This window comes from Carcharodon carcharias, chromosome 5, assembly GCF_017639515.1.
Source record: "Carcharodon carcharias isolate sCarCar2 chromosome 5, sCarCar2.pri, whole genome shotgun sequence".
NCBI classification, from domain to species: domain Eukaryota; kingdom Metazoa; phylum Chordata; class Chondrichthyes; order Lamniformes; family Lamnidae; genus Carcharodon; species Carcharodon carcharias.
Window position 1 is genome coordinate 117,885,868 of NC_054471.1, and position 21,496 is coordinate 117,907,363.

The 21,496-nt window shown below is 48.4% G+C and overlaps 1 protein-coding gene across 1 annotated transcript in view; it reads left to right on the forward strand.

Annotated features, from left to right (window-relative positions):
• Nucleotides 1-21,496, forward strand: part of LOC121278165 (adhesion G protein-coupled receptor F5-like) — a 156,473-nt gene that overhangs the window by 97,521 nt on the left and 37,456 nt on the right. Inside the window, exon 8 of the mRNA XM_041188303.1 lies at nt 9,724-9,839. Coding sequence (XP_041044237.1) covers nt 9,724-9,839 — 116 coding nt within the window. The remainder of the gene's footprint in view (nt 1-9,723; nt 9,840-21,496) is intronic.

Genomic DNA, 21,496 nt, shown 5'->3' on the forward strand with positions numbered 1-21,496 from the left:
AGGGACATCACCATTCACTCTTTCACACACACCATCATCCTCTCATCCCATCCATGGGACCACTCACCATCTACACAGGCCAGGCATACTTATCATCTGGCCCAGCAGGCATCCTGATACACTCTCCCCATCTCTATCCATGCAGGACAAACTGGCTCACAACGGGAGGGAAAGGTCTCAGACAGGTGGAGGGATGCCGGAATTCAAAGTTCTCACAGAATTTGAAAACAGAGCCATTCAGCTGGCTGGCGATGACCGGGATCAGTCCTGTGCTGACAATGAGGTCGGCACTGCTCTACCAAGTGAGGATCCAGCAGTGCAACATCCATGTTGTGAATGTAACGTCCTCTTTCACAGGCCACTGCCATGCACGAATTATCTCCCCTTGCTCTCCCAGGCACTTCTGGGAAGCAGCAGACGGAGTCCATGACCCAGAGCCTCCAAGCAAGCTTCGAAGAAACCTCTGAAGAGGAACCTGAAATCACCCTCCCTGAAGACTCATCACAGTGCTCACCCACACCCTCCATCAGTGCAGAGACACATACCTCAGTGGGACCTAGCTTCAGAGTAGCCTTGGGATCACAATCTGGTGAGCACATCACATTTACTGATCCATATCAAGCGGACTTCCCAGGTCCCCGGCACTCGGAGGACTGCTGGAGGTCAGAACGTTGCTGAGTCCGAGTCAGATGATGAGCCTCTGGACTCGGTCATGTCACAGTTGCTGGAGCTTCAAAGGCAAGCTCGGGAACATCAGGAAAGGATGTCCGCTGCACTCCTCAGATTGTAGTGCACGTTGGAGGAGTCCGTCTCTCTTCAGGCTGGTGCAGCTAGCATTGGCATTGCAACGCACCGAGGTCAACACTGGCAGGATGGCAGTCACCATGGAGACCTTGGTCCAGGATGTCACTCCTGCACTGCTACGCAGGCTTAACTCCATCGCTGCTGCCATAGTTGGTCTCCAACAGCGTGTAGGCGAGAGGGCTGCAGGGCAGCCCGATCTCACTCCAGCTACCCCTTCCACTCACGGAGTCAGCCAGGGGCCCTCATGCACCCATAGAGAGGAGGATCAGTAGGTGCACGCTCCAGGGCCATCCACCCAGGTGACACTGGGACTGACCAGCCCATTCGAATCCTCTCTTCCTGTGACCCTCGCAGATCCAGCTTCACAGGCTGAGGACGGCGGCTCTGCCATGCAGCAGGACCCCAAATGCAGGCCAGGGCCCTCCGAGTCTTGGCCTTCCAGAGGATGCCTGCCAAAGTCATCGCAGACAGGGTGTAACAGTCAGCAGACTGCCTCTACCTCCACTGTGGATGTCCGGGGAGTACCTAGATGTAGTGGCAGGGTTAGGACAGTTAAGGAGAATTAGTTGCACAGCCTGACATGAGTGTTAATCACTTGTACATACTGTTCATTATTGTCAATAAATTCCCAAGAATGTCTCCCTGCCTGTGGCTCCTTGTTCTGATGAGCAGTGTTCTTGTCACTCAGATGTGAAACCTTTCTGCACAAGATAAGAGGCAGGTGTCTCAGTCCAGGGCCTCTTCCCTGAGCTCTGTGCGGCTTTCATACCAGTGATGGTCCAGCCCCACATTACTGATGCCTGCACCTCAGCAGTGCTGGTCATTGCTGCCAGAATATAGTGGGAAGGTGCCATAGAGTTCTCTCATACATTCTGTGTGCTCTCAGCACCTTTAAGGTGAGGCTGGCCCCTATCACACCAGCATTTGCAACCAGTGATGCTGTGCACCAGCTCCTGAAGAGCTGAGGTGCTGAAGATGGACACAGCATCAGATGCATCTAAAGTTTCATGGCTGCATCTCTGAGATAGCCCTGATCACAGAGTGCAAGCGAACTGCCCTTGGCCAGGCAGGAGTTAGACATTCTCAGAGACTATGTGAAGATCTATGGTGTGTCCTCACTGCATGTTGTCATCATCCTCCTGCAATCGAGTGAATATTACGGCCCCCACTGCATCTCCATCACAGGAGCATTCTCTCAGAGGGTATTGGCACTGAGATAAGCCAGGCTGGAGTCAAACATTCACAACTGCGATGTGAAGATCTACAGGGACACATCACTGCATGTCATCATCATCCTGCACAAATCTGGCAGCTATGAGGGCCTCCAGAGTGTGCCTGCCTTGACTAACTTTTGCAAGTGCCTCACCCTGTTGTTATCACCACCGAGGACCCCCTCACCCCCATCCCCGTCAGCGTCCTCTTCATCGGAAGAGACGTGCATCTCCTCCATCTCCTCCTCAGCCAGCTCCTCTACCCATTGCAGCACCAGGTTGTAAAGGGCGCAGCGGACAACGACGATGCAAGACACCCTTTGTGGACTGTATTGCAGGCTCCACCAGACCAGTCCAGGCTCCAGAACCGCATCATCAACATCCCAATGTTCTGCTCTACCAAGCTGTGAGCTGCTACATGAGGCTCATTATAGTGTCGCTCTGCTGCAGTCTGAGGCCACCGCATGGGTGTCATCAGCCACGGCCTCTGCAGGTAGCCCTAGTCCCCAAGGATCCATCTCTGTAGCTTCTGTGGACCCTGGAAGACTGCAGGGATCTGTGAGCCACTCAGGATGTAGGCGTCATGCACACTCCCTGGAAACCATGCGCACACCTGCAGGATGTGTTTCTGATGGTGTAGCGATGGAGACCTGAACGCCACATGAGTGCAGTCAGTCGCACCCTGCACCTGTGGGAATCTTGAGATCTGGGCGACTCTAATGGCCCTTGCATCCTGGCTGTCCCAGTCCCAGGTGAAATGCACAAAATCTTGTGCCATGGAGAAGATGGCATCCGTGACCTCATGGATGTATTTGTGGGTGGCGGATTGTGAAAGACCACAGAAGTCACCTGTGGAGACCTGAAAGTAGCCACTGGCATAGAAATTGAGTGCCACAGTCACTTTCACAGCCACTGGCAGTGCATGCCCTCCATGTCCCCTTGACGCCAAGTCCTGCAGTAAGTGGCAGACGTGAGCCAACGGGTCCCTAGACATGCGCAGTCATCAAAAACACTGGTTCTCAGTCAGGTGGCATCTATAGACCCTGGGTCTCACTAGATGCTTACCAGCCACGAATCGCTGTCACTCCCGAGTAGTGTTTGCGGGAGCTCCTGCTGCCTCTTCTTCATGAGGTTGCTGCTCCTGCCATTGCACAGCCAGGAGCCTCAGTCGCTCTCTCCTCTGTCTTCTATGGTCTCTGTAGGCCATCAGGCACACAGCTAGGTCACCAGGGTCCATGACCCTGATGGTCCTCCTGCAGCATGAAAGATAGAGGGACACATGGTTATCATGGCTGCACTTAGTAACTTTCCTGGGCCTGTGTGACCATCCCTTAATGCTTCCTGGAGAGTGTTGGTCACCCCTCAGATCATCAGAGATGTGTGCACCTGCGACATGGGGGACACCAAACCAGGATGCTGAGATTGCAAGGGGCTGTGAGCCCCTCCAGCAGTGACTGCTCCATGGCCAGCATTGACGAGGAGATTGTACAACGTGTGCAGTCCAACTGCTCCGCGGTCCAATAAAGTGGTGGCGACTTGAAGTCTGTGCCGGAATGCAGGGGGCGGTGGGCCCTTTGGTGCCTCTGCAATGCTTGCATGTGTGGGCAGGCTAGGAGCCTGACCTCAAACATATCATTGTAGTTGCGCCTGATCTGTCTTAGTTGGAGAGGCATGGCCAGTTTATACAGGTGTGCCTAATGCCCGGCCATTTCCCTCACTTACCCTGAGCTCACCTCAATTGGCTGAGCACAGGATGCAGCACCAGGGCAGCACTGGAAGAGCAACCCCCCGCCCCCACCACCACCACCCCCCGAGCAGTCGCCTCCGAAGCTGGCCAGCACTTGCCCCCGAACAAACCCCACCCCTTAGCAGTCGCCTCAGGGGCTAGATTTCAGTTTCTACCTGCCCCCTGCGCCCCTGAGGCCTGTAAACAATGGGCATGCTGTGGAGAACATTGCGGCTCACTTACCTCAGTTTCCCCAAAGTGAAGGCCACCAAGTGCACGTCAACTGTGTGCTGTAGTGAAAGACATCAGGAGCTTTCCCGCTGACAGGGGCAGACAATACGTCAGGGTTCCAAGAGCCTAGAGGGATGGCCTTTTAATTATATGTCAATTTATTACAATTAGCCCTCCACTGACCGATGGCAGGAAACGCAACCTGCCATTGGCGGGCTGAGCGGAAGATCATGACCTGGCTTCTCTCCGTCGTGAAGTGGGTCCTGCCATATTTTCCACGCACACCACCGAGCTCCACCAGTGGGCTCGGAAAATTCCGCCCAATATACGTTTGCTCAGGCTGTTTCCTCATATTCATAAGTTTTTTCCTATGGCTTCAGGAACCAACTCATTTACACTCAAAATAGCCTTTTTCTTACCATATTATAACTGACTGATATCTCATCAGACAGCAAGGCATATCCTCATGCGCTCTACCCATCAACTTAGATTGTAACAATGATATCAGTTTTCCTGCAGCCATTTCATCTGCTTAGCTATCTCCTCAAATGAAATAAAGAATTCTTCAATATCTTTTTCCTCAAACTTTGGAAGAGCTTGTACAAATTTAAACATCTCCCCACTGAGTTCTATTCTAGAGATAAATCCTTCCTCACCTCCTGGCATCTTTTTTTTTAACTGCCAACATTTTCAGTTGGAATTCTCTCTCTTTCTTCCTTCTCTACCTTCACAACTTCTAACTCTCTTTCCTGTTTTCTTTCTCTCTTCTGCCTTTCTGCCTGTCCCCTTTGGAATGCCCTGTCTCTTTCCTTTTCTTCCAATTCAGTCGTCTCACCACTTCAAAATTACATCACACCCACTCCTGAATTAAAATAGTTTCTCATTCTTGTGGCCTTAATCTTCACCAATTCCAAAAAAATCAAGGAATTTCAAATATATCCTGCCAAGAGCCCACAATTATTATGACAGCCAATGGTAAAGGCTGAGTTGCTCAAACCCCAGAGGAAAACTTGAAATAACTGTCAATACCTATTTTTGCAATTTGTATGTTTCAAGATGCAGGCTTTGAATTCACTAGTAATAAGACCACTGAATTTCAAGAGGTTTTTTATAAAGCTATATTAAACATTTATTAATACAAGTAAATTGTAAGCACACACATATGTCTACAAAATTACTACTATAATAACTACAAAAATGCCCTAATTAATCTGACTCTCAGTTACATCCCCAATAAGACAACAGGATAAGTCACAGATTTAAATGACACCAGGCAAAGCACATTTAACCTTACAAATTCAAAATGAAGTTCATTTCAAGTTGGTTCCTTGCAGCCACATTTGGAGACAGACATGCTGGTTCGATCATAAATGCCTCTGCCTTACACACACAAACTCCTTTCTGTTTATATCTAGCTTTTCCTTTGCATGTAAATTTTCCATTGTATCACTAGGCTTTAAACATTGCATCTTCTAACAATAATATCCTTTCATTCCACCAATTTCATTTGTAAGCTGAAAAAAATAAACACGTTGCTTGGCGTCTTCTAGCTAGGTGCAAGGTTTCACCCATTTTTTTGAATAGTTTACTTAAAAATACAAATTGCCCCCTTGACACCTATGTTTCTAAGCTTCCCCATGTTTATCTAATTACCATTTCAAACCTACTTCTTTCTATACATCAAAGCACCCAGACTAGCTGGCTTTAATCCAGTTAGGTCACACACCGACACCATTAAACTCAATTTAAAAAAAATAATTTCCAATAACATTATAGACATTAATCTCTTCATTACCAAGTGCAATGAAAGAAAATTTGCCACTTTTCATTTCCTGATCAAAAGTTTTCCCCTCCTCCTGCAGATAGTGGTCAAGACATGGGGCTTTGTTGAATCTGACAGGAATTATACTATGATATTATTAGACAGTGTGCTTCTGACCCTGTCTCCAGTGTGATTTGCATATATAACTATGCAGTGAATGGTGCTAGAGGGTGGTTATTGTTATGAACCCAGCTGAGCTCTGGAAAAGCCTGATCCCAGGGTGGAACCCAGCTTGATTGATCCTAACTTTTATTTGTTTGTTTAGATATGTGGAGAGTAGCTACTGAACAGAATCACTGGAGTCAGCTAATGAACTCTTAACAAAAGCATAAAACATTTATTAATCAAGAAAGGATTGACTAGATTACAGTATTCCTTCACCCACAACTATACCTTTACAGATATATACAGATTTGTAAGGATAACACAAATTACAAAAGCTATCTTATACCCTAATGTCCACAGTAAGTACACAGTCTATGTAAACCTATGGTGCCCTGTGGTCAGACACCCCACACTTGAAATCAAGTGACAAATGCCACCTCAAACAGATACTATGAATCTCTCCTCAACTTCCCAGAGGCTTGTCACACCATGAGCCAATGGGATTCACTGTACTCCATTTCTCACATGGGGGTTTCCAATCTCCACTCTGCAAGACCTTGCTTTTGAATCTTCTCCCAAACCGATGCTTTCTCTTAGACACTTTCCGCAAGGGTTCACCTCCAGGGTTATGAACTCTCCTTCTGATGTTCCTCTCCCCTGGGTCACCACATGCATTCAAACTACCTTCCAAACATTTTCACTGGCTCAGCCATCAAAAATACCACTGCTTCACATGCCCATAGCAAACAGTTACTGATCTTCAGTTATCTCTTTGGACTTTGTTGCCTCTTGCAAGCTGTTCTCTCTTTAAATCTGCTTACTGCAGCTTTTGTCTCTTTAAATCTGAAGCTTGGAGACTTTCTCTCTGCTCTTCATTATTAACTTCACTTAAGAGTACCTTTTCTAGGTTCATATCCATCCTTCGACCAGAAAGTCTTCTTAGGACTTTCCCTGTTCCATTCCCTTGGATTTTGGGGCCTTTTCTGTAGGTTGGCACTGCCTATCTGTCCCCTTTGCTCCAGTCTCTCCTGGCAGCTACTTTCAAAACCAACTGAATTCAAACATTTTCCAAAATCAAACTGCTATTTCTCTTCTTCAGTGTGTGTCTGTGGGAGGGACCTGCCTCTCTGGACCTGTGGCTGGGCAACAGCAATGCTTTTTCCACTCCTGTTTGCTTAATTTAGCGGGCAATTGTAAAATTCTCATTAGAAATGCAGGCACCTTTTAAAGTTAAAGTAAAACTCAATTTGATCTTTCTTAACACCAAAATGCAAAAATACAAATCAAACTTCAACATTAAAGCTAAAACTCATTCCTAACATCTACAATTACCAGTATAACTTACTTAAACTTTCTCTATTTCCAAACATTATGTATTTATCACAGTGTGGGTGACGCTTTCCCTCAGTGTGGCAGCAGCATATTCAGCATCACAAGCAGGATGGCTAATTGCCTCAGTGTGGCACTAGGTTGTTGGGCATCAGCCACACTGCAGGTGGCCCTTGGTCTTTGTGGCCTCAAAGTGTAAAATGGTCAACCGTTTTTACAAGATCACCCTGCAATTACTTAGGTGAAAGCTGCAATTAATTTTTTTTTTTTAATTCTTCCATTCCATCTGAGCTGGATGTCAGGATGCCTAGCCTTAGCATTCAGCTGAGATAAAAATTGTGAAAATGGCATCAAAGGTCATATTCTTATCATTTGTACCTGTACGGACAGGTATATTGCACATCCCCTGTCACTTCTGTCAGGAAATTCTGGAAATGGCAAAGGAGCTGTTGAACTTACGCTAAAGATCCACTGACACTTCGGTGGAAGGTTCAGTCTGGTAAGCCTCTAATTTTACATCTTGAACCTTATTGAAGAGAACACAGCATTTATTTTAACCCTAATTACTCCAAACAATATAAGATAATGGCTGAAATAAAAGCAAAAAACTGCAGATACTGGAAATCGAAAACAAAAACAAAAATACCTGGAAAAACTCTGCAGGTCTGGTAGCATCTGTGGAAGGGAGCACAGTTAATGTTTCGAGTCCGCATGACTCTTGAACAGAACTAAGGGAAAATAGAAAAGGTGTGAAATATAACCTGGTTAAAGGGGGGGGGGGTGTGGTGGTGGGGGTTGGGACAAGAGAGCTGGATAGAGGGCCAGTGAGAGGTGAAGATAACCAAAAGATATCACAGACAAAAGGACAAAGAGGTGTTGAAGGTGGTGATATTATCTAAGGAATGTGCTAATTAAGGGTAGAAAGCAGGACAAGCAAGGTACAGATAGCCCCAGTGGGGGTGGGGTGGGGTGAAGGAATCGAAAAAGGCTAAAAGGTATAGATAAAACAATGGATGGAAATACATTTAAAAATAATGGAAATAGGTGGGAAAAGAAAAATCTATATAAATTATTGGAAAAAAACAAAAAGGAGGGGGAAAAAATCAGAAGGTGTGGGGATGGAGGAGAGAGTTCATGATTTAAAATTGTTGAACTCAACATTCAGTCCGAAAGGCTGTAAAGTGCCGAGTCGGAAGATGAGGTGCTGTTCCTCCAGTTTGCGTTCAGCTTCACTGGAACAATGCAGCAAGCCAAGGACGGACATGTGGGCATGAGAGCAGGGTGGAATGTTGAAATGGCAAGCGACAGGGAGGTCTGGGTAATGCTTGCCGACAGAACGAATGTGTTCTGCAAAGCGGTCACTCAGTCTTCGTTTGGTCTTTCCAATGTAGAGGAAACCGCATTGGGAACAACGAATGCAGTAGACTAAGTTGAGGGAAGTACAGGTGAAATGCTGCTTCACTTGAAAGGGGTGTTTGGGCTCTTGGACGGTGAGGAGAGGGGAAGGAAAGAGGCAGGTGTTGCATTTTCTGCGATTGCATGGGAAGGTGCCATGGGAGGGGGTTGAGGTGTAGGGGGTGGAGGAGTGGACCATGGTGTCACGGAGGGAACGATCCCTATGGAATGCTACTGGGGTGGGTTGGTGAAGGGAAGATGTGTTTGGTCGTGTCATCATGCTGGACTTGGCGGAAATGGCGGAGGATGATCCTTTGAATGTGGAGGCTGGTGGGGTGATAAGTGAGGACAAGGGGGACCTATCATGTTTCTGGGAGGGAGAAGTAGGTATGAGGGCGGATGCGCGGGAGATGGGCCGGACACGGTTGAGGGCCCTGTCAACCACCATGGGTGGAAAACCTCAGTTAAGGAAGAAGGAGGACATGTCAGAGGAACTGTTTTTGAAAATGGCATCATCAGAACAGATGCAACGGAGGCGAAGGAACTGAGAGAATGGGATGGAGTCCTTATAAGAAGCGGGGTGTGAGGAGCTGTAGTCGAGGTAGCTGTGGGAGTCGGCAGGCTTGTAATGGATATTGGTGGACAGTCTATCACCAGAAATTGAGACAGAGAGGTCAAGGAAGGGAAGGGAAGTGTCAGAGATAGACCATGTGAAAATGATGGAGGGGTGAAAATTGGAAGCAAAATTAATAAAATTTTCCAGGCCCTTTTGTCTGTGACATCTTTTGGTCATCTCCATCTATCACTGGCCCTCTATCCAGGTCTCTTGGCCCAACGCCCCCCCTTTAACCAGCTCATTTTTCACCCCTTTTCTATTTTCCCTTAGTTCTGTTGAAGAGTCATGCGGACTCGAAACATTAACTGTGCTCCCTTCCACAGATGTTACCAGACCTGCTGAGTTTTTCCAGTTATTTTTGTTTTTGTTTAAGAAAATGGCTGAACTTCCCATTCATTCACAGCTTCATCAGGTTCTTAGTTTGAATTACTTTACTGAAGAAAATGACTGTAATAATTCTCTTTTCTTGTCTTTACTAATTTAGTAATGGGAGTGTAATTGTACTCTATCAAGTAACCTCGAACAAAACTGTAACTAATGAAGAAATCACTAACAATCTCAAAGGTCTTCCTAAAAATTACAGAATTGAGACTATACCTGGTAAGTAGTTGTTTAAATAATAAAATAACTTTGCTAGAGAGCATTTGAAGTTATAAATTACAGAAATGAAGTACTTATCGCCTAACTAAATAAGGTGTCTGTATTTGCATTGTTTGATGTTGAAGCACTTTAGGCAATTATGTAATTGTTTAAGTACATTCATTTACGTAGGATGCTGCATAGCCTGAGTCACTAATGCTAAGATGTGCTTATCTCACTGTTGAATATCTGAGAAATCAGGACTCCTATCCTCTAAAAATTTTGGGAACTCAGATGGCTGGACAATTTAGCGCAAATAAGAAATTAAACCAGACTTTCATAATTTCTCAAGTTTTGTAGTTTTGGACAATTTGTTACAAGCACTCTTAGATGATTTAGACCCAATACTGCCACTTACTCGATAACTGGTATGTTTGTGTACTCGGTTGTACCTGTGTTCTGCTTGGTGTCTGGAAGTTCCAGGGGCTAAAACATGCAGGTTTCCTTGACTAAAGGCAGCACAGTTTGAGCTGTTGATGATCCACTTCTCAATGTTCGTTATCTTATGAGGGCTGATTTTCATCTTAGGTTCTCTTATGCGTGGAAGTCAGGTACTTTATATCTGATGCGTGTCGCACCTGTTTAAATTCCCTGAACCAATTTGCTTGACTCTAGTACTCACTGAGCACAGGTCCACCCAGACCAAACCTTCTGTGAAAACATTGGTTAGGAGTGGAAATGAGAACATAGCTGCAGACCTAAGAGGCATACAGCTTTAATATTGGCTATTGATATTGGCCGGGATTTTCCGTGCCCACTGGTGTCGGGCGAGCAGACAATATGGTGAGAAGGCCAAAAATCGGTTAAAGGATGTCACGAAACCAGTTTGCAATCATCCGCTCTCCCACTGATGGTGGGACATGTTTCCCGCCATCAGACATCAGGAACCTCATCGTAAGGCATCAGCATATCATTATAAGGCCAGCCCAATGGAATCGTCCCCTCCCACTGGATCATCAGCCTAAGTCAGCAAACATGTTTCACAACAACATATGAAAGGCATGCATTTGGAGGGCAATTCGGTGGTGAGTACACAGTAGTGTTGCGGAGAACACACCTGGGTCGCCTCTTGGACGTCAAGGTTGAGGTGTGTTGGTGGGGGTATGGGGGGCAAGGGCTGCCCTGCATTTGAGGCAACTTGGGGGCAAGGGGAGAGGGCTTCCCTGCGATGACATGGTGACGTGGGGGCAGGGGATGGGCTGCCCTGCGGTTGAGATGACATGGTGGTGGGATGGGCTGTCCTGCAGTTAAGGTGACTTGGGGAGGGGTGAGGGGCAAGGGCTACCCTGTGGTCGTGGAGGCTTAGAGGCGGGGGGGGGGGGTGGGGCAAGGGGTGCTCTGCACTTGAAGGTAGCGCACAAGCACATGCAGGGTGGGGGGATTGGTGGGTGAGCGAAGTGCTCGCGCATTAGGGACACCTTGTATTTTTTTCATTCATTCATGGGACGAGGGCTTTGCAGGCTGGGACAGCATTTATTTCCCAGCCCTAATTGCCCTTGAGAAGGTGGTGGTGAGCTGCCTTCTTGAACCACTGAAGTCCATATGATGTAGTTACACCCACAGTGCTGTTAGGAAGGGAGTTCCAGGATTTTGACCCAGCGACAGTGAAGGAATAGGGATATATTTCCAAGTCAGGATGGTGAATGACTTGGACGGGAACTTTCAGGTGGTAATGTTCCCAACTATTTGTTGCCCTTGTCCTTCTAGGTGGTAGTGGTTGTGGGTTTGGAAGGTGGTGTTGAAGGAGCCTTAGTGAGTTCCTGCAGTGCACCTAGTAGGTGGTACACACTGCTGCCACTGTGCATTGGCGGTGGAGGGAGTGAATGTTTGTGGATGTGGTTCCAATCAAGTGAGCTGCTCTGTCCTGGATGGTGTCAAGCTTCTTGAGTGTTGTGGGAGCTGCACTCAACCAGGCAAGTGGGAAGTATTCCATCACATTCCTGACCTGCGCCTTGTAGAAGGTGGACAGGCTTTGGGGAGTCAGGATGTGGGTTACTCATCGCATGATTCCTAGCCTCTGACCTGCTCTTGTAGCCACAGTATTTATATGGCTAGTCCAGTTCAGCTTCTGGTCAATGGTAACCCCCAGGATGTTGATAGTGGGGGATTCAGTGATGGTAATGCCATTGAACAGCAAGAGACGATGGTTGGATTCTCTCTTGTTGGAGATGGTCATTGCCTGACACTTGTGTGGAGCGAATGCTACTTGCCATTTTCCAGGACCAGTGGTGTTTTCCCTCTGATTCCCATTGACTCTAGTTTTGCTACACTTCATGCCACACTCAGTCAAATGTGGCCTTGATGTCAAGGGCAGTCACTCTCACCTCACCTCTGGAGTTCAGCTCTTTTGTCCATGTTTGAACCAAAGCTGTAATGAGGTCAGGAGCTGAGTTGCCCTGGCGGAACCCAAACTGGGCGGAACCCAAACGTGAGCACGTTATTGCTCAGCAAGTGCCTCTTGATAGCACTGTTGATGAGCTCTTCCATTACTTTCCTGATGATGGAGAGTAGACTGATTGGCTGGGTTGGATTTATCCTGTTTTTTGTGTATAGGACATACCTGGGCAATTTTCCATAAAGCCGGGTGGATGCCAGTGTCATAGCTATACTGGAACAGCATAGCTAGGGGCACAATAAGTTCTGGAGCATAAGTCTTCAGTACTATTGCCGTAATATTGTCAGGGCCCATAGCCTTTGCAATATCCAGTGCCTTCAGCTGCTTCTTGATATCAAGTGGAGTGAATCGAATTGGCTGAAGACTGGCATCTGTGATGCTGGGGACCTCCGGAGGAGGCCGAGATGGATCATCCACTCGGCACTTCTGGCTGAAGATTGTAGCAAATGCTTCAGCCTTATCTTTTGCACTGATGTGCTGGGCTCCTCCATCACTGAGGAGGGGAATATTTGTGGAGACTGCTCCTCCTGCAGTGAGTTGTTTAATTGTCCACCATCATTCATGAGTGGATGTGGCAAGACTGCAGAGCTTAAACCTGATCCGTTGGTTGTGGGATCGCTTAGCTCTGTCACTTGCTGTTTATGCTGTTTGGCATGCAAGTAGTCCTGCTTTATAGCTTCACCAGGTTGACACCTCATTTTTAAGTATGCCTGGTGCTGCTCCTGGCATGCCCTCTGCTCTCTTCATTGAACCAGGGTTGATACCCTGGCTTGATGGTAATGGTAGAGTGGGGGCCATGAGTTTACAGGTAGTGTTCGAGTACAATTCTTCTGCTGCAAGTGGCCCACAGCGCCTCGTGGATGCCCAGTCTTGAGTTGCTAGATCTGTTTGAAATCTATCCCATTTAGCACGGTGGTCTTACCACACAACGTGATGGAGGCCATGCTCAATGTGAAGATGGGACTTCGCCTCCACAATGGCTGTGCGATGGTCACTCCTACCAGTACTTCCATGGGCAGATGCATCTGCGGCAGGCAGGCTGGTGAGGATGAGTCCAAGTATGTTTTCCCTTTGTTGGTTCCCCCACCACCTGCCGCAGATCCAGTCTAGCAGCTATGTCATTTAGGACTCAGCCATCACGGTCAGTAGTGGTGCTACCAAGCCACTCTTGGTGATGGACATTGAAGTCCCCCACCCAGAGTGCAATCTGCGCCCTTGCCAGCCTCAGTGCTTCCTCCAAGTGATGTTCAACATGGAGGAGTACTGATTCATCAGCTGAGGGGGGCAGTACGTGGTAATCAGCAGGAGGTTTCCTTGCCCCATGTTTGACTTGATGCCATGAGACTTCATGGGGTCCAGAATCGATATTGAGGACTCCCAGGGCAACTCCTTCCCAACTGTATACCACTGTGCCGCCACCTCTGTTGGGTCTGTCCTGCTAGTGGGACAGGATATACCCAGGGATGGTATTGGTGGTGTCTGGGACATTAAGGTAAGATTCTGTGTGGATGACTGATCCCCCCCCTCTACCATTACCATCAAGCCAGGCTGTTGCTTGACTAGTTTGTGAGATGACTCTCCCAATTTTGACACTAGTCCCCAGATGTTAGTAAGGAGGACTTTTCAGGGTCAGCAGGGCTGAGAGTGCCATTATTGTTTCCAGTGCCTAGGTCGATGCCGGGTGATCTGTCCGGTTTAATTTCCTTTTTGTGACTTTCTAGCAGTTTGTTACAACTGAATGGCTTGCTCAGCCATTTCAGAGGGCATTTTAATAGTCAACCACATTGCTGTGGAGTCACATACAGGCCAGGTAAGGATGACGGATTTCCTTCCCTAAAGGACATTGGTGAACCAGATGAGTTTTTACAATAATCGACAATGGTTTCATGGTCATCATACGCTTTTAATTCCAGATTGTCATTGAATTCAAGTTCTGCCATCTGCCAGGGATTCGAACCCAGGTCCACAAAGCATTACCCTGGATTACTGGTCCAGCCACAATACCACTATGCCATCACCTCCCCATAATAAAGCGACCATTCCTCTGCAGCTGAGACATTCAGGCAAAACCACATTGACATGTGTGGAGTCGGGCTTCTAGCTTCTCTGCCCACTCAAGCAATGCAGAGGCATCAAAGTGCCACCAAGTGCTCCAGAGCTTTTCATCCCTCGAGCACAGACTACAAAGTGATGATCATTTTAGCAGGCTGAAGAACAGCTGCATGACTGCACACATTGTACAATCTCCTTGCTACAGCTGGCCATGAAGCAGTCACTGCTGGAGGTGCTCACAGCCCCTTGCAATGTTAGCTTTCCAGTTTAGACCAGTCTCCCCCATGGTTCAAGCTAACAGCGCAGCCTTGCAGTGTGGGTTAGGAGAATGTCTGTGCCTGAGCTGAGAGCATAGCATGCAGTCCAATGGACAAAGCTGCAGCCAAGTGGTCACGTGGAGTGGGGCAGAGATTGGTGGGGTATCGGGTGACCATGCGGGACACTAATCTCTGGGCATGCAAGTGGTGGCCAGAGATGCGTTAAGGAACCTTCAGAGTTAGCCAGGACAGGTTCTTAGTATAACAATGCTAACCCACGCGTCTCTCTCTTTCATCCTGCAGGAGGAGTACATCAGGATCATGGAGCCTGGTGAACTAGCTGTATGCCTTGTGGGTTACAGAGAGCGAAGACGATGGAGAAGAGAGCGACTGAGGCTCCTCACCTGGTTGTGCAGAGAGAGGAGCAGTCCCTCTGGGAGAAGGGGCGGCTGGGGCTCCTGCACACCCCTTCAAAGAGTCACAGCAAGCAGCCGATGCTCGGTGCCTAGCTAGACCCAAAGTCCAAAGACACAGTTTTCCATTACTGCAGATGACCGAGAACCAGTGTCGCTGAAGACTGCACATGCCTAGGGAACTGGTTGATCACATCTGCCACTTACTGCAGGATCTGGAGCCACTGGGTCATGGAGTACAACCACTGCCAGTGGCTGTGAGAGTGACCATGGTGCTCAGTTTCTACACCAGAGGCTCCTTTCATGGTTCCACAGCTGACCTCCGCCCACAAATGCATCCATGAGGTCACGGATGTCATCTTCACGAGGGCACACAGCATTGTGCATTTCGCCCGGGACCAGGACAACCAGGATGCAAGAGCAATTGGATTTTCTGAGATCTCAGGTTTCCCATAGGTGCAGGGTGTAATCAACTGCACTCACATGGTGCTCAGATCTCTGTCACAACACACAGTGAACTAAGCAAGGGAACAAGGGGTTCCACTTGCTGAATGTGCAGCTGGTGTGAGACTACCAGAAACGCATCCTGCAGGTCTGTGTACAGTTTGCAGGGAGTGTCCATGACTCCTACATTCTCAGTCAGTCACAGATCCCTGATGTCTTCTAGGGTCCACAGAAGCTGCAGGGATGGCTCCTTGGGACAAGGGCTACCCACAGAGGCCGTGGCTGAAGACACCCGTGTGGCGGCCTCAGACTGCAGCAGAGTGACGCTATAACTCGCAACCTGATGGAGCAAACCAATGGGATGCTGAAGAAGAGGTTCCAGTGTCTGGACTGGTCTGGTGGAGCCCTGCAATACAGTCCACAGAGGGTGCCATGCATCGTCTGCTGTGTCCTTTACAACCTGGCCCTGCTAAGAGGAGAGGAGCTGGCTAAGGAGGAGGTGGAGGAGCTGGAGGACTCCTCCGATGAGGAGGATGCCACGAGGTTGAAGGTGAGGAAGTTCTCGTAGACGATGGTGACAGGGATGAGGCCCTCACACTACCCAGATGAGGCAGGGGCACTTGGAAGGCCCTCATAACTGCTAGATTTGTGGAGGATGATGATGACATGCAGTGAGGTGACACCATAGTTCCTCACATTGCAGCTGTGAAAGTTTGACTCCAGTCTGGCTTATGGCAACACACATACCCTCTGTGATTATGCTCTTATCATGGAGACACAGTGGAAGCCCTAATAGCTGCTCGATTTCATGAGGATGGTGACAACATGCAGTGAAGACACTCCATAGATCTTCACATAGCCTCTGTGAATGCCTGACTCCTGTCTGGCCAAGGGCAGCTTGTTGCACTCTGTGATCAGGGTCATATCATAGAAACGCAGCCAAGAAGCTTAAAAAGCATCTGATCCTTTATCCACCTTCAGCACCTGAGCCCTTCAGGAGCACAGTGTCACTGGTCACAGATGCTGAAGAGTTGGGGGTCAGCCCACCTTCAAGGTGTTGAGAGCACACAGAGAGAATGATGGAACTCTGTGATGCCTGCCCACTATATTCTGGCAGTAATGACAAGCGTCGTTGAGGAGCAGGCATCAGTAATGTGTCCAGGGAGTGTGAGGCCAGACCATCACTTTGGTCTGAAGGCTGCACAAAGCACAGGGAAGAGGTCCTAGACTGAGACACCTGCCTTTATCTTGTGCAGAAAGGTTTCACATCCAAATGACATGAGCACTGCTCATCAGAACAGGGAGACATTGACAATATTGACAATATTGAGTCTATTGACAATAGTGAACAGCATGTGCAAGTGATTAACACCCGTGCCCAGACTGTGCAACTCATTCTCTTTAGTTTCCCTAACCCTGCTGCTATGCCTTGCTGCTCCCCAGAGATCCACAGAGGTGTGGAGGCAGCCTGCTGACTGCGACACCCTGTCTGTGATGACCTTGGCAGGTGTCTTCTGGACGGCCGAGACCTGGAGGGCCCAATCTGCTTTCAGGTCCTGCTGTGTAGCAGTGGTACCCTCCTTGGCCTGTGCAGCTGGAGCTGTTGAGGTCACAGGAAGGGGGGATTCGGAGAGGCTGGACACTCTCAGAGTCACCTAGATAATTGGCCTGCATCTGCATCTGCTGATTTTCCTCCCTATGGTTGCCCGAGGCTGACTCCATTAGGAGAAGGGAGAGCTGGAGCAAGCTCAAGCTGCTCCGCACCCCTCTCACGTACATACTATTGGAGGCCAACTGCAGCGTCAGTGATGGAGTTAAGCCCATGCAGCAGTGCAGGAGCGACATCCTGGACAAGGTCTCCATGGCGGCCAACATCCTATCTGTGTTCATCTTGGTGCATTGGCATGCCAGTGCTATCAGCTCAGCCTGAAGCTGTACTCCTCCATTGTGCCTTGCAATCTGAGGAGTACAGTGGACATCACTTCCTGATGTTCCCGAGCTTGCCTTTGCAGCTCCAGCAACTGTGACATGACCGGGTCCAGAGGCATGTCACCTGACTTGGACTCAGCAAACTTTTGGCCTCCAGTAATCCTCTGACTGTCAGATACCTGGGAAGTCTCTGCTGTCGCCTGCTGTGGGTCAGAAAGTGCGATGTGCTCACCAGATTGTAACCCTAAGACTACTGTAAAGCTAGGTCCTGCCGAGGTGTGTGTCTCTGCACTGGTGGAGGGTGTGGGTGAGTGCTGTGACCTCCAGATTCCTCTTCAGAGGTTTCCTCGGTGCTTGTTGGAGGCCCTGGGTCATGGACTCCATGGGCTGTTTCCCAGATGCGCCTGCGAAAGCAAGGGGAGATAATTAGTGCATGGCAGTAGCCTGTGAAACAGGATACATCACTCATAGCATGCTTGTCTGATGGATGTTGCACATCTGGATTCTCACTTGTTAGAGCAGTGCCAACCTCACCATCAGCACAGGACCAGTCTAGATTGTCACTGGCCTGCTGGATGGCTTTGATTTCCAAGTCCACGAGGACCTTCATTTGAGGCATTCCCCTACCAGTCTGCGACCTCTCTCATTGTGTGCCAGCTTGTCCTGCATGAATAGGGATGGAGAGGGTGTGAGCAGGATGCCTGCCAGGCCTGATGATAAGTATGCCTGGCCTGTATGGGTGGTGAGTGGTCCCATGGATGGGATGAGGACAATGAAAATGTGTGTGAGAGAGAGAATGGTGATGTCCCTTGAACTGGCAGTGAGTGAGGGCCCTGTGGATGTGTGATGGGTTTGTGAGTGTGTGAGTTGAGAGTGATGAGAAGAGTGACTTACCCCGGCGGAACAAAGGAGATCATACATCCTTTTGCGGCACTGGGTGGGTGTCCGTTTCTGAAGGGTGTTGACACTGACCACCGTTGCCACTGCCTCCCAAGCCTGTTTGGCCGATCTTGCCGACCGAGCATGGGTAGAGAGCATTGCAGTAGGCCTCTTCAGCATCCAAAAGACGCTCAAGGGGCACGTTATTAAACCTGGGTACTGCAGTCTTTTTGCCTTTCGTGGACACCTTCCTTGCAGCAGTTGTAGGCTGGAAACACTGAGATGTGTGCATGCGGCTGGACTTTAAACGCAGTGCCCACTGTGATGAAGTGGTGAGGTGACGGTGTGGCGGATGACTGAGAGCTCATTCTCCATGGAAATGGCATGTTTCCCAGGAATGCATAATTAATGCAGCGGGTTTGGGACGATATGGCATGAAATGCCGCCATTGCGGCTGGCATGTAAAACGTCATTTTACCCCCCTGCCCCCACACTTAGTGCAAATCTGGGCCTATTCCGCCCATTGTTTCTCATGTAGCCTTAATTTCTAGCCTACCACATGTAGCTGCCCAAGCAATATGAAAATTGTCTTATTATCTCAGGCCCAGGACAACACAATAAGATTTCCTCAGGGTAATGCCCTAAATCAACTGTTTTCAGCTGCTTCATCAATGACCCACCCACCTTCAACATAAGGTCAGAAGTGGGCATGTTCACTAACGATTACGCAAGGTTGAGTTCCATTTGCAACACCTTAGATACTGAAGCAGTCCCTGCCCACATGCAGCAAGAACTGGACAACATTCAGGCTTGGGCTGGTTAGTGACAAATATTGTTCGTTCTGCAAATGTGCTAAGCAATCTCTAATAAGAAAGATAATCTAACATTCTCCCGTGACATTCAACGGCATTACCATCACTGAATCCCTCAACATCAACATCTCTTTCTCCGGTACATCGATGATTATTTCGGTGCTGCTTCATGCTCTCGTCAGGACTTGGAAAAATTTATTAATTTTGCTTCCAATCTCCACCCCTCCATCATTTTCACGTGGTCCATCTCTGACACCTCCCTTCCCTTCCTTGACCTCTCTGTCTCAATCTCTGGTGATAGACTGTCCACCAATATCCATTACAAACCCACCGACTCCCACAGCTATCTCGACTACAGCTCCTCACACCCCACTTCCTGTAAGGACTCCATCCCATTCTCTCAGTTCCTTCGCCTCCGTCGCATCTGTTCCGATGATGCTACATTCAAAAACAGTTCCTCTGACATGTCCTCCTTCTTCCTTAACCAAGGTTTTCCACCCACGGTCGTTGACAGGGCCCTCAACCGTGTCCGGCCCATCTCCCGCGCATCCGCCCTCACTCCTTCTCCTCCCTCCCAGAAACATGATAGGGTCCCCCTTGTCCTCACTTATCACCCCACCAGCCTCCGCATTCAAAGGATCATCCTCCGCCATTTCCGCCAACTCCAGCATGATGCCACCACCAAACACATCTTCCCTTCACCCCCCTTATCGGCATTCCGTAGGGATCGCTCCCTCCGGGACACCCTGGTCCACTCCTCCATCACCCCCTACTCCTCAACCCCCTCCTATGGCACAACCCCATGCCCACGCAAAAGATGCAACACCTGCCCCTTCACTTCCTCTCTCCTCACCGTCCAAGGACCCAAACACTCCTTTCAAGTGAAGCAGCATTTCACTTGCATTTCCCCCAACTTAGTCTACTGCATTCGTTGCTCCCAATGTGGTCTCCTCTACATTGGAGAGACCAAACGTAAGCTGGGCGACCGCTTTGCAGAACACCTGCGGTCTGTCCGCAAGAATGACCCAAACCTCCCTGTCGCTTGCCATTTTAACACTCCACCCTGCTCTCTTGCCCACATGTCTGTCCTTGGCTTGCTGCATTGTTCCAGTGAAGCCCAACGCAAACTGGAGGAACAACACCTCATCTTCCGACTAGGGACTTTACAGCCTTCCGGACTGAATATTGAATTCAACAACTTTAGGTCGTGAGCTCCCTCCCCCATCCCCACCCCCTTTCTGTTTCCCCCTTTTTTTTTCCAATAAATTATAAAGATTTTCCTTTTCCCACCTATTTCCATTATTAAAAAAAAAAACCCACTAGAGCTATACCTTGAGTGCCCTACCATCCATTCTTAATTAGCACATTCGTTTAGATAATATCACCAACTTTAACTTTAACACCTATGTGTTCTATTGTACTATTGTCGTTGACATCTTTTGATGATCTGCTTCTATCACTGCTTGTTTGTCCCTACAACCACACCAACCCCCTCCACCTCTCTGTCTCTCTATCTCTCCGCCCCCCACACACACACCTTAAACCAGCTTATATTTCAGCTCTTTCCTGGACTCGAACTCAAGTTCTGTCGAAGGGTCATGAGGACTCGAAACGTCAACTCTTTTCTTCTCCGCCGATGCTGCCAGACCTGCTGAGTTTTTCCAGGTAATTCTGTTTTTGTTTTGTGATCAACATCTTATAGTTAACCATTGACTTGAAGCTTAACTGAACCAGCCATGTAAATACTGTGGCTATGAGAGCAGGTCAGAGCTGGAAATTCTGAGATGAGTAACTTGTGTCCTAACTCCCCAAAGCCTGTCCACCATCTACAAGCCACAAGTGAGGAGTGTGTTTGAAAACTCTCCATTTGCCTGGATAAATGCAGCTGCAACAACACATCAAGAAGCTCAACACCATTCAGGACAAAGCAGCCTGTTTGACCAGCACCGCATCCACTACCTTAAACATTCACTCCCTCCATCATCAATGTACAGTGGCAGCAGTGTGAACCATTTACAAGATGCACAGCAGCAACTCACCAAGGCTCCTTCAGTGGCACCTTCCAAACACACAGCCTCTACCACCTAGAAGGACAAGTCGCCCTCCAAGCTACACAGCATCCTGACTTAGAACTATATCACAGTACATTCACTGTCGATGAGTCAAAATCCTGTAACTCCCGCCCTACCAGTCCATCACATGGACTGCAGCAGTTCAAGAAGGTGGTTCACCGTCTCCTCCTCATGGGCAATTAGGGATGGGCAATAAATGCTGGCTTAGCCAAAGATGCCTACATCCCAAGACCAAATGAAAATCTAGCAGGAAATGTCAGGGCATTGTTGAGTGAATAGATCTGATACAATAGCGACTGCCCCAATTTCCTCTTCTTTTGATTCTGTCCATGAGCTCAATTTGCGCTTTTAGTTTTTCAGCATAA